The sequence below is a fragment of the Hippoglossus stenolepis genome, chromosome 23, assembly GCF_022539355.2.
Source record: "Hippoglossus stenolepis isolate QCI-W04-F060 chromosome 23, HSTE1.2, whole genome shotgun sequence".
NCBI lineage: Eukaryota > Metazoa > Chordata > Actinopteri > Pleuronectiformes > Pleuronectidae > Hippoglossus > Hippoglossus stenolepis.
In genome coordinates, this window is record NC_061505.1 from 8,344,852 (window position 1) to 8,358,569 (window position 13,718).

A 13,718-nucleotide genomic window follows, 5' to 3' on the forward strand; every position below is an offset into this window, starting at 1 on the left:
TGGCTACAGCCATAACGGCGTTTCTTAACGTCAGCAGACATTGCTCTGCTCATGAGATTTAAAAGTATGGCTCTGCAGTTTCTACGTTAACAAAGCTAAAACACACACACACACACACACACACACACACACACACACACACACACACACACACACACACACACACACACACACACACACACACACACACACACACACACACACACACACACACACACACACACACCACTGCCTTGAGGCATTGGGGAAGATGAATTGCCACAGAAGACTTTTCGGAATCATATTACAGTCCATAGATTATGACCATTATAGGTAAACCTCCTGGCAAAAAGATTAGTCTAATTAGTTTTCTCTTCAACTAAGCTCGTCTTTGGTTGGACACGTTTCGTGATGCATTGCCTCTTTAAAATTTAGAGAAGCGAGTAGAATGCCACTTTAATCGAGTGTTTTACATCTTCCAATCTGTTTACCCTTGTCATCCTAATGAGACTTGAAATGCTTAAATGGCTCTCCAGACGATTTATTGATGGCGATTTGCTAAATATCTGGTTGAGGAAGCCGGGGCCGCGAAAAAAAAACAAAAAAAACAAGAAGGAAAAAACCCGGGAAACAGTCGAGCTGCTCTGACTTTTCTACATCAAAGACATCTTCCATCAACTCTGAGCCATTCCTCCTCCTCAAAATATGGATTTGATGATACTCATCTCTCACGCCTAAAATAAGCACAGACAGATGCCTGACAAATGTCCCGATATCTATCAAAGCACTATCTCCTTGTCTTGTTTCCCCTATCCATACAGCTGCTGGAAATATATCACTGCCTCTGATCCCAACTGTCGACATGTCTGCCGAATGTCACACAAGGTTTCAGACAGGCTGTCAGTGTGTGTGTTGTGTGGGCAAACACTGTGCGCGATGCATGTGGGGCTGTTGTATGATTGCCTACAACACACACACACACACACACACACACACACACACACACACACACACACACACACACACACACACACACACACACACACACACACACACACACACACACACACACACACACACAGACAGAGAGAGAGAGAGAGGAGCAGGGAGCGCTACTGTATTTCTGTGTGTGTGTGTGTGTGTGTGTGTGCGTGTGTGTGTGTGTGCACGTCTGAACGCGAGCCTTATCCAGAGAGGGATAAATCCAATCCATTACCTGGCGGGGCTCAGGGCAGCTCAATCGATGGCACTCTCAGTGGCTGCTGATGAACTTCCCTCTCTGACAAGGTGTATCATTCAGACCTGTCGCAGAGCAAGACCGTCTGGAATTTCAAAGCACCGAGGAAGCCCAAGGCCAAAAATTTGACTGGAGGGAAACTCGGCGCAGAGTCCACACACACACACACACACAAAGGCACATGCACACGTTTGTGTTTATAAAAGATAGCTCCCCTCACCACTTAGTTGAAAGGCTGCAAGTAGAGCTGTGTGTGAGCATAACGTAAAAAATTGCAACACCCTTAATTCAGCCCTCAGAGCTACTGAGCGCGGGCATGGATTGAATTCAAACTGTAATTATACTCGCACACAGGAAAACAGGGAGCAACAGTCTTTGTGCACGTCAACGTCTCCACTCTCCTCCAAGTAAGGTTTTCTTATCGTCTGGCTGCCACTTCCCTCTGCTCTGAAAGGGGAAAAAAACGAAGGGATGGAGCGATGGAGGAGCACTCAGTGTAGAGGAGGAGGAGGAGGAGGAGGAGGAGGAGATCAAATGGCAGGGCGGTTATGAGATGTGTGTCTGATGCCTTTTCAGACGGCGTTGTTTTGGCCGCCGCACCAGTCAATCACGATTACAATGGCGAGGAGAGATGGGAGCAGTGGTGCAGAAAGAGCAGGAGTGATAATTACAATGCAAGGGACAAGATAATGAGAACACGCTGCACTCTCCCAATCATTTCATGTATCAGCTGCCGAATGACCCCCCCCCACCACCACCACCACCACACTCCTCCGACAACCGGCAATCACAGGTCATATTTGTGGGATCCAAAATGAATTAATTTGATGACAGCGGTGGGGGTTGTGATCCGTTTCTGTGTACGCACGTGTTGGTCTGTGTGCACGGTTCTGTCAAATGTCAAAGAATATTTACTCGTATACTTTTCCCCCATGAAATAAGCACATGAGCGTTCTCATTGTCGGGCGGAGGAGAGAAGCTGGGAGCAGGTTGTTGAGGGGAGGACACGAGGAAATTCCTGATCGCCGAAGGGATTCATATTTGTGCCGTTGCATTTTCAATATTTTAATTCATTGCAATAATAATAGATTTAAATCAATACATACTATGTGACTCCATATCCACGTAAACATCCAGCTGCCGAGTTCAGTATCAAAATAAAAACTTCCAAATCTGGTGATAATTTCTTTACTTTTAACCAAAGTTTCTTTCTCCGGTGTTTATCACAACAATGAACCCCCGATTACTATTCGGTGCATTCCCTCGTTGGGCTCAGAGCCGTGCACGCTGTCCCACCGCTCCACTTAAGCACAGTCAGCTGAGAACATTAATCAAACCATGGTATGAATTACATTTAACAAAGAGCATAAAGAGGCTTAATGGAAATTAAGTTGTTTATAATTGGCATGATTTTCAGGGTAACTTCTCTTATAACTGGAGGAACTTGAGATGGAGCTTTGAGCCATTTGGAAAAAGACAAATCAAAAAGAATAAAGTATAAAATGTACGACTGGAAAATGTTTTGCGTAACTCAATGTAGATATTTAACAAAACAAAACTTTTATTTGTCAGTGTTTAGGCCTTTAGTCCACATGCAAACAGTGTTTTAAGTTAATAAAACTAAACAACTCACGATATCACAGCTAACTTTGCACATGCACGCCCCGGAAACAACAGCAATGGCGGCTATATACCAGTGTCTCTACGTTTGGTTAGTGCCAGGTCACTGCACCACATCGCCAGCATCACAGGCGTCTGTCTCACCTCATATTACTCGGACCACAGCGTTCTTTCTCTGGATTGTTGATGTAGACTTTAGCGCCCCCTAATGGCCTGGTTTCTCTCCTGTTCGAGTTGTTTTTGAGATATTTTGTAAAAGCCAAAAGGAGAAAATATCCATCTCAGAAGAATAAAACGCAGAAGTGCAGACGAGGCCTGAATGTTTCTTTGTGGTCTTGTTGAGTCTTTAAAATACTGGGTCAACTCCATTCATTACATCATTTGGTCCCGGCACAGAACTTTATTTATGACTTCATATTATAACCCTAACAAGTGAAGTGCTCGCAACAACATTTCCAGTGGTTGCTGTAAAAAAATTAATAAAAAGGAAAAGCTTTGTACTTTGAGAACAGCAGAGCCATAAGCTCGATGACTTGCAGCGTGCAAAAGGAACAACGGCACGGGGGGAAAAAAACGGCGACTCTGAAAACCCAAAGTCTTTGAGAGCATTAATTGTGTTTGCTTGCACAATGTCAATCAACTGATCCTTGCAACCAAAGCTGTTCACACAAATGCACGAGGAGAGGATGAGGGAGATTACAAATTATATGCATCCGTGGTCTGTTTAAACAGGTGTCAAAGATAAGGTTGCGTTTCCTCCTTGGCATCGAATGAATGACAGAGTTGCAAAGCCCCCCCACCACCACCACCACCACCAACACACACCCCCCGGATGCTTAGCAGGACTCAGCATTACCTTGAGGGGCTGCGGAGTAGATTACCTCGTTGACCTCATATTCAAGGTTCCACTCTTGCGCGGGGCCTTTGCTGTTCTGCCTCAAGGTAAACAAACTTCAGAATCAATCTATTAATTAATATCAGGGCAGCCGAAATATTTAGTATATAAATAAGCAGTGGGAAAGACCCGGATACGACACAACAAATATTATAAAAATGACATTTATAAAAAAGGTGAAAATTCTCACAGATACATTAGCCCCATTGCTCTTTGTGCACACGTGCATTTCTACATAGTGTGAGAACAGACAAAAAAAAGGAGGAAGGTTGAAGAGAAAGGGACCACACAGTTAAAAGCTGCTTGAGGGAACAGGCAGAGCTAATCCATGGTTATCAACACTTTTAAGCCTGCAGACTTCAGAGCCATTTGCAAACGCTCCCCCCCCCACCCCCTCCATTTCTACTTTGCCTTCCCTTTTTTTTTCCGCTGGCACACTGAGATGCTCGCGTTTCCACCTGAATCCGTGACAGACTGCACGCGAGCGGCGGCAGCGGCGGTGCGGTAATGGTTTCCAGGGAGACGGCGGCGGCGAAGGCTCCGAGGTGTGCGGGGAAAGGGGATACAATGCGTTTCGCCCCCCCCCCCCCAATTCCTGCTCCCAGGCACGAGCCACTGAGTCCTCTATCCGGCGAGCTCCTACTTGAACCCATGTTTAAAACATCATCTCGGGCAGTAACAAGTGAGGATTGCAAACCACTGGTGTGTGTAGGAGTAATTCCACCATGCACGGGGGCCATTCTGACCAACAATGCAGAGGCTGGTATTTAGAACTTTACACATGCAGGAGATTACTGAAGGTGCTCTTGTTGTGCTCCGATTCTGTAAATCCTCCTCTTACAGATACGAGGGGTGTTTGAAATTGTTTGTCCTGCTGTTGCAATCGAATTCTTGTCATCGGGTTAACGTGTACGGCTCCAGTGACAAAAGCAGGAAATGCAACTTCTTATTTTTTAGCCTCAATGTCCTTTTGAAGAAGGTAAACAAGGCCCACGACTGACCTTAGATGTCAAACCTTTTATTTCCATCAATTACCTGGTGCAAACAAGCAGGGTCATACGTCTTGTTTTTTAAAGGCATTTGTGGAATCGTTTTGTGAGAAACGAAAGTGTTAAATTCTTTGGAAACACAAAGCTACACGGTAAAAAAGAAAAAAGGTGGACGAAGTAAAAACAAGGATAATGATGGACAGATGTGATATGATAGATATTAATAGAAACCTCACTGAGCCCATCAAAGTAAAAGTCACTTTTTCCATTCAAGTGACAGCTGACGTCAGTTTTTGTATGAATATTTGGTTTAATGTTAACTAATGTAGGGGGGGGGGGGAGCTTAGCGACCCCGGCAAAAAAAAAAGGGATATGAACAGTTTCTCAATTAGTTTGAAAAGAAAACTATCAGCTGGGGTCAAACCCCTAACATGCAATCAGCGTGGCCTCTGTGCAAAATCAGGAAGATTAGGGAGGGCACACAAAAAAAAAAAAAAAAAATGGTTTCTCAGCTAAAGAAAGGATTAGAATGATTCAAATTGCAATTAAAAAAACACTCAAAAGTCACAGGGAGGGAAAGTTAACGGGGAGACGCGCTCGAGAAGTTCAGCGTTGTCTCGCTCTTGTGCTGCACGTTTTTTTTTTTCCATCATTCTAATCCTTGTAATAGCTTCCAGAGCATTATGGAGTCTAAGCTTCCGTCTTGCATGATATTGATTTGCTGCAGGTGAGGGAAGCCGATAGTGGTTTTCGTTGCAGGGGCGGCAAACGGAAACAAACAGGGCGGCGGGATGGCGTCAAAGGAAACCATCTTGGGGAGAATTGGACGTACGGCAGAGAAGGAAGATGCAGAACAGAGAAAGACGGGAGGAACGTGCAGCGGGTGGAATATAATTCATATCATGCTACAGATCCATGTCCATGCCAAAGCCTCTGTCATTATAACCTTTTCGAGGGGACTAATCTCAACATGTGTCCTGCTGGTGAGGAACAGAGTCCCCTGCTCCACCACTACCAGAACCCCCCCCCCAAAATAAATAAATAGAAAACTGGCTGCCATGTTTTTTGTATTTCCCAGAAGACAGCTCTTCCCTCTCGATCTGGTGTGCGACCGTTTTTCTCTGCGACGAGCCGTCATTACGGTGATTTGGTGTCATGCAGGCGAGTGGCAGAGGCTCACAAGTGGAAGTTGTGGAAACAGCCCTCAGGACGGATTGGAGCAAAACAAAAAACAAAAAACGATGCTTCAATGCCCCCTAGTGGCGAGTTATGATAAAGCCAGAGGAGACTTCCCCATGTGTCAGGTGTTTCATCTCAAATCATGTTTTTAAATTAAACCAACAAATATCAGCATATATGCGCCGTTGCTAAAACTTACCACACTATTATTTTGTGACATATAGCTGCTGAATATTTAGAACCAAAACAACAAAATATGATCTACTGAGTTAACTGTATTGAATTACCCCAAAAAACATTTAGCAGGAGCAATTGCCATCTATGCACCGTGCAGCCGCTTCTCCCTGTCCTCTCTTAAGCCAGCCTCTCAAGTTGGAAAATTTGGTAAATCCCCGGAACAGACTACACCCTGCTGCTATACTTCTCCGGCGTGCTCATATTTAGGATTCCACCGACCTCACAGGGTCCCATTTTTTTAAATCTTCCGCGGCAATCAGATTTCACACTCTCTTCTGCTCCAAGTAAGAGGGCCTCTACCCGTAATCCTGTTCCTGCTGCTTGTCAGGATGACAACAAGAACAGAAGCCCTGTGGGCTGCGTGTGTGCACACTCGGTGCCTGTGTGTGCGTGTGTGTGTGTGTGTGTGTGTGTGTGTGGTTGCACGCATATCTACACAACTGGGCACAGGGTGGTTTGCTGAGCAAGAAATACAGACAAGATAGGAAAATCTGGAAAAAAAACTGCTGAGGAAGAAATTGTGTGGGGAAGGAAGAATACGCGCTGATAACAGAAATACAGCACATATATACGATTATGTTTTAGTTTGAAATGAAAAATACATATCCTAAGTTTTAATCATGTGTCCCTATGTTAATTGAACTCATTATTTCGCTAATATGTCAAAATATCAATATTGTATTTTACATCGAAATCCTTGTCTTTTCTTCCACTGCAAAACGGTTTTAACTGTTCCAGACTCATCCTGCACTCGGGGGCCTTTACTCATTTCATGTCCGGTGATAATGCTTGCTGGGATTTTTAGCGAATTTACATTTTTTTATCTCCCTCCTCGAGGCGACGAGTTCTGCCATTTCCAACCGGCCCACAGGGACCTGCCCCGGTCGGTTCGCTGGTTAAATCTGCAGACGCTGGCCAAGGTGGCAAGAGAAGACCTTGACGACAGAGACGCCTTTTTGTCGAGGACTTTCCATTTTGAGCTGCTAGTTACTTTCACTTTTATTTGTGTAGGTTCATCTCACGGAATATTGCAATGAAAGGTTGAGACCTTACAATATTATATAAAGAAACCCCACAATTTCCACACTCAGTGACATTTAGTCATCGATAAAAATTTTATTTGAGGTGTAAAGACGATAATTCACCATTTTCCAAATGTTATCCCGCCCTTCAGCAAGAAACAGAAATACTGCAGCAACACCTTCTGTGTGCAAGCTACAGGCCAATATAAATTTCAAACTTTGTACAAAGCAGAACCCAACATCACAGTGTGAACTACAGTCGTATCTGCACTGGACAAATCTGAGAAGCAGCAAGTACATTTGCTTTTATTATTATGTTCCCCCCCACTTATATCTACGAGAGTATCGGCTAAATAACAGAGACACGTCTCTGCATGATGTTACACAGGTAAACAACGACACCAACTACTCTAACTACTCCAACTACTCACGCTAAATCAACACCAACAAAGAAAACAACTTACTGAGGTAGAGCAGTTACACGGTTTACTTATGAACTGACAACTGAGTTTTCAAACAGCAATCATAGCTAAATAAAGATTGAGTTCATCAGTGAAAATGTCAGAGTCACAGGCTCTTCACAAGACAAGACAAGATATTATTCTAAGAAGGTTCGTAATATGACCATAGTTCATCTAGTTCATGACAATAGCTTTCATTTGTTTTCAATTTAATATATATTTATATATATAGATATAGATATAGATATATATATAGAGAGAGAGAGAGAGAGAGAGAGAGAGAGAGAGAGAGAGAGAGAGAGAATATATATCATTATATACAATGATTAGCAAGCATCCAGCTTTCAAATTTCATCTAACTTAATTGTTCTTGATTTTGTTGTTGTTGTTGTTGTAAGAGGACTATGACACAAACTTTGATTGTTGACTCACCAGTGGAGGACACTGCAGAGCTGGTTTCTGGTTGTTTTCCATTTCCTGGCTCCAAACTGGTTGAGGGGCCAAAGAACTCCTCAAACTCGAACTCATTTACTCTTAGCTAAAAACAAAAAAATTAAACTCAATGAACACAAAATTATCTGGGTTCAAGTTAATAAATATATTATTATTATTATTTAGATATTTACGTGATAAAACTCCACTTTAAAGAAGTTTATCTTTGTCCATTGAGTTGGTGTCGTTTGACTCACCTGGTATTTCCAATTAGCAGCCGTGGTGCGTTCAAGGACTCCTCGTCATTTTCCCACGAACCCAATCGACGTCCTGAAACAAACAAAACGTCACATTCGCGAGATAAAAACGAGATAAAAACGCGTGGACGTCATTCAGAAACCAAACAAGTATTTCCTTAGTACCTATTAGCAACGCACATAACAACGTTCAGGTACAGAGGCCATGTTGTCTCAGATTGTGGTGATTTGGCACCTGTCAGGTGTTTCTGTGTAAATAAAGGTTGTTCATGGAATAATCGTGGAGATTAAAACCCAGCAGGCGGATGATGAGCTTCTCAGCGTCGGTTGAAGACATCGATCTGTGGTTGGTGATGATTTAAATCACATTTAAAACCTATTTAACGTCCAACACGTGCCACAGTCATGTTGGTCAGAGGCTTTCTGCTCAGTGCTGCCATCTGTGGTCAGACACTGTACTGCAACTTAAGATGGATGGATAGATAGATAGATAGACAGACAGATAGATAGATAGATAGATAGATAACAGACAACAGATAGATAGATAGACAGACAGACAGACAGACAGACAGATAGATAGAGATAGATCAGTAGATAGATAGATAGATATGCAAGACCTAATATCTACCTTTTTTATTTTCAACACTTCAAACCACAATATTGTGTGATCTACAATATAACAGAGAACACATATAACCCTATGTTGTATTAAAGTAAGTGTATTTCGTGTATTTTACTTTCTGTACCAGCAGGACACTGTGCGAAGACAACAAAGGCACTGAATTGGATTATTATCTGGAATAAAAATCATGTGCAACCAACAGCAACACAATTATTACAATTATGTGATATCTCTGCAAGAACATCGAGGCACATGTAAGTGTATATTCTGAAGCACTGATTTAAAGGGGGGATAATAGGAGAAAAATCCCTGAATAGAAAGAAGTAGGAGCTCGACTTTAAAAAAAAAAAAGAAAGAAAGGAAGGAAGGAGCATGAGGAGAGGAGACGGTGCAGAGCGAGGACATGGGGGGGTTAGCAGGGAAAGGAAAAGACTGAAGTGAGTTGACAGAGTGAGAAATCATATGAGGATGAAGGATGTGAGTGAGCTTGAGGGACAGTTAGTGAGAGAGGGGTGGGGGGAAAGAGAGAGAGTGAGAGAGAGCAAAAGGAGGAGGAAGGAGAAAACAGAAGTTTGACTCTGACAGTGGAGCACTGAGCTCAGCTGATGGCCCCTAATGAAGTACGGCAGCTGCAGAGGAGGAGCCCTCACTGACAGGCCGAGTCCCAGTCTGACGGATGGTGGAGGAGACACACACACACACACACACACACACACACACACACACACAGGGGGAGACAGCAAAGATTTAAGCTCACTAAATCTGTGATAGACGTGCCATGCAGTGAGGAGCAGAGGGTTGAATGGCAGAACATTGTCAGGATTGTGTGAATACAGTGAATACGATGCATTTCCCCTATTCATCTCCCAGTGAACACTGGAAGAATTATTTTTCTGGTCCGGGGCATTTCAAGTTCAGGGAGACATTTCTTTTTATTGGAATTTATGAGTTCTCCTTTTTACAAGTGGTCTCAAATTGATTATGAGGGCGAGACTTAATATTTCTATTACTAATAACCACTATTGCTAGTGCTTATATTGTGCTGCTGCCATCTTGGATTCAGTTTCATTGTATTCCCACATAACCGTGTGTGTTAGAACCAATTTCTTTTAATATTCCCAGCTCTGGTGATGAGTCAATAAAATCCTGAAACACCTGCAGTGAATCGGATTCGTTGTCTCTGCTGAAAGATGAAAACAAGTCGGGGTCAGTGTCCTAGAAAATTAAAAAGTGGTCCCAAAGGGAGATGATGCTAAAAATATTTTTTTTTTTCACACCTGCGACACCGACAAATTAAACCATGTAGAGAAAGTTGCTCAACATTGAAATTAAGTTCAAATCGTACAGTGCACATTCCTGCAGATTTTCCAGATCAAGTGGTAAATTTGACTGTTTGCAAAGTCCTCTACTTCCCTCTGGAGGCTGGGGGAAGAAAAGACTATAACAATAACAACATTCCACAGAAAAGGTTTATTCAAAACAGACATTTTGACTCGTCACAAACGTTCCTGATAACATTAATGACGGCTCTGCTCTATTCAAGAGTCACAGTAATGATTTGTATTATTTTCATTTGTGCTTGTCCTACTGTGACATGCTATTAAACATGTTTTCATCATTTTTGAAAATCCTACATAGTTCAATCAAGTTCATCAGAGAAAGAAAAAAAACATTAGTTGTATTTAAACCGTTGAGTCATACAACTGCTCGTCTGCAGATTCTGTCTGGAAGGAGCTCATAGAAGTGTCAGCATGGTCTGATCATATGATACAAATAAATAATAAAACAATACAAATAACTTCCCATCACAACATGATATTTTTATTAGTTCAATGAGTCGTTTACGTTGGTCAAATATTCTGTGGGAAAATCATATAATGCTCAAAGAAGAAAATTTCATGTTTATTGTAATAATGTGAATTCCACAGCAGCCACATGTGATCATTTTATCAGAGGAGGCTCGATACTAAAGCCAAACCTTAATTCATATGATTAGTAAAAACCTCTGTTTACATTCATAATGGCTGCCGTGAAAAAGGTCTATAGCCAAGTGAAATTAAAAAATATAACATAATATATAATAACAGGTCACAAGGAACTTACCAAAGTGAATATAAAAGGTAAGAGGGTTTTAAACCACATTTCAATGTAGTCAAAGGTGGAAAAAGTCTGTTGTGTTCTAATTATTATCTAAACATTATTTCTGAATAAGAGCAGTTGATAATTTACAGCCTTAATCGTAGACAATGCATTTCTGATTTTTTGACAGCAGATGGCAGCAAAACACCATATTTCCTGGCATGCGCTGTAAACAATGTGCTGCATGTGTTGTTCAGTGGAAACTGTTCATTCAGTAAAAACATTGTATTTTATCAGAGCTCCATGAAGATACTTTTAAAGTTTTCATATTGATCAGTTTTCCTCTTCCTGAATCATGAGGATTTGAGGTTAACACTCGACGCTGTGCTCTTGAATACAACATGACTGGACACACATGTATGGTTAAATAAAATTGTTTATTTAACTGTTAATCGTTAAAAAATAAAATAAAATGTTACAAAAATTCTTCTTAGGTCAAACAATTGTACAAAGCATGGCTCCAATTCAATCTTGTCTTGACATAGAAAAATACAAAAGGCACTGTGCATTCGAGTCTGCTGCATATAGAAAACATTTGAAACCAAGAAATAGTCCAACTACTCAGGTTTAGATCAATGTTAATAATAATGACCCTCAAAAAAAAAAACAGCCGGCCCTGTCTATTTCTAAATGAAGCTTATAAATGTCCAAGTCGTCGCAGTGCAGACTTGCTGCTAATAGAAGTTACTTTAAGAAGCGAGACGGGAGTCTGTTGATTTCGATAAAGATAAAAATGGAAGGATGTAACTGTAAGGAGTGTGAAAGGAGAAATAAACAGAAATACAGTGTAAAGACATTAAGAAAACACAGTGTATGTGCAGGTGATGGAGTGTGCAGGTGTGCATTTGAGGAGAAAGGGACGCGTCTCATGCCGCGATAAGAAATCAATTTAACATATTTACCGATCACGTTATAACCCCCGGGAAACCCACACTGGTTCTTTTAGACTTCCTCTTTTCAGTTTGACAGAAGTGTGAGACCAAGAAAACCCTTCGCTTGTTATTCGCAGAGGTCATTTAACACCGCGTGCCGACAAGAATCGAAGTTTTGACCTTTGTCGCCATAACGTGCCAGAGAAGACCAAAGAAATAACCAATGTGGGTGTCCCTGCTTCATATTCCCACAGATCCTTGGGATCCATTTTTAAGTCGTGACAAAAGAGTGCCCAGTGTTTAAGATGCACCGAAAATATATTATAATATCACTGGAACCTTGTCTTCTTCAAAATCCAATTCTTAACAAAATACAGAAACGGGGCAGGCACCTTATAACACTGACATGGGAGAAGCTAAACAAATAGAATCAATCCCTAGAGAAGGAGGAAGTAGAAACTGCAAGACATCGGATAATTCTTCATGTAAAATAAATCTTGTAATCTGTTGTGTGGTAAAGTGACGTTTTGTGATACATTCTCTTCTAACCCGACCATTTGCCCCGGAGCACACAGCCCCAAAACATAACAGCAATCTACCGTCGGGTATGTTTCTGTACCTTTATGGTGCCGTGTACTGTGCAAATTCTATTTTCATTCAAAAGCTTTTCATACCGAAAAAACGGCCACATGGCTATTAAGGACACCTGTCGTTCGTTTTACAATCTCTTTGGCACCCACTTCCCGTCCAGCTCGCGGTTGGGAGCAGCTCATAAGCGAAGACACATCCCAGTTGGAAGGAGTCAAACTGTGCGTGACGACTCCTCGTGGCGTCCGGTCAACGTCCATTGATGCTTTTGCTATAATCATAGGAAACCATGCTCGTCGAGTCCTTTTGGAGTAACTGGATTCCACTTTGCGGTCGTCTTAGTGGTGGAGTAGCCTGCGAGACAAAAGACCAAAGAATCAAACCATGCACATATGAACAAAAGAGCTAAAAGGTACAGTACTAACACTGCGCTGTAGGGTACCTGATTCTGATCGGGTTTTGGAAGGCTCCGGTGGTTGAACATCTGGCAACGTCAGCCCCCTCCCTTCGGCATCACTCTCCCCCGATGACGCAGGCTCCTCTGCTTTCGTGTACACGGCCGGCTTCTTGTGGTATTTGGCCCGGTAAGTGTCTGTCATACAGTTATCAACAGAGAAGTAAGTGGTGGGAAGAACCCTTTCTGAGAGAGAGGGGGAGCGCGTACCATCAGCGCGTCTGGGCTTGGGACTGGGTAGCCTCTCGTCGCTCTCGCTGGCCGACAGATCGTTCCGGTCCTGGTCCGACGACCCCGACTTGGAGCTGGCCCCGGATGAAAGCCTGTGCTCGGCCGGTGTCTCGATCCACCGACGGAGGAAGGTGTGCGAGAGCGGGGACGAGCCGTTTTTGGGTTCGTTGCGGGCGCTCGACCACGTTGGCACCTCCGGTGGTTGCGAGTGGACGGCAGATGGGTAATTGTGACTGTTGCCAAAGGTCTTGAGGGGCAAGGGAGGGGGATGGTTGTGCATGAAAGGGTCGGTGGCAGTGCCCGTCTCCTCTTGTTCAGAGAAGGGCCCGGCGAGGTCATCGGAGCTGTTCCACTCGGAACTGCTGGTCTTTGCTAAGTAAGGGGGCACGGGACTCGCAGGGCTGCCGTCGACATTTTCCTCGTGTTCGCTGTCCAGGTCAAGGTTCTTATCCAAGATCCCGGGAGTGTAGCGGAAGGCTCCTCTTCTGTCACGGAGCAAAAAAC

General features: G+C 42.9%; 1 protein-coding gene and 1 long non-coding RNA gene across 4 annotated transcripts in view; both read right to left on the reverse strand.

The window, feature by feature from the left end:
* Positions 1–8,093: 8,093 nt before the first annotated feature.
* On the reverse strand, positions 8,094–8,730 carry LOC118102802. The gene is made up of 3 exons (XR_004694754.2): positions 8,474–8,730; positions 8,309–8,381; positions 8,094–8,157 (listed from the first exon to the last, which is right to left on the reverse strand). It is a non-coding gene; the product is annotated as an uncharacterized LOC118102802 (long non-coding RNA).
* Positions 8,731–11,427: 2,697 nt separating this feature from the next.
* The window catches only part of LOC118102641 (inactive ubiquitin carboxyl-terminal hydrolase 53), a 32,662-nt gene continuing 30,371 nt past the window's right edge, over positions 11,428–13,718 (reverse strand). For all 3 annotated transcript variants that reach the window (XM_035148972.2, XM_035148975.2, XM_035148974.2), the window contains exons 16-17: positions 12,972–13,699; positions 11,428–12,883 (exon numbers count right to left, since the gene is read on the reverse strand). In XM_035148972.2, the coding sequence (XP_035004863.1) occupies positions 12,807–12,883; positions 12,972–13,699 (805 nt within the window). In that variant the 3' untranslated portion in view covers positions 11,428–12,806. The remainder of the gene's footprint in view (positions 12,884–12,971; positions 13,700–13,718) is intronic.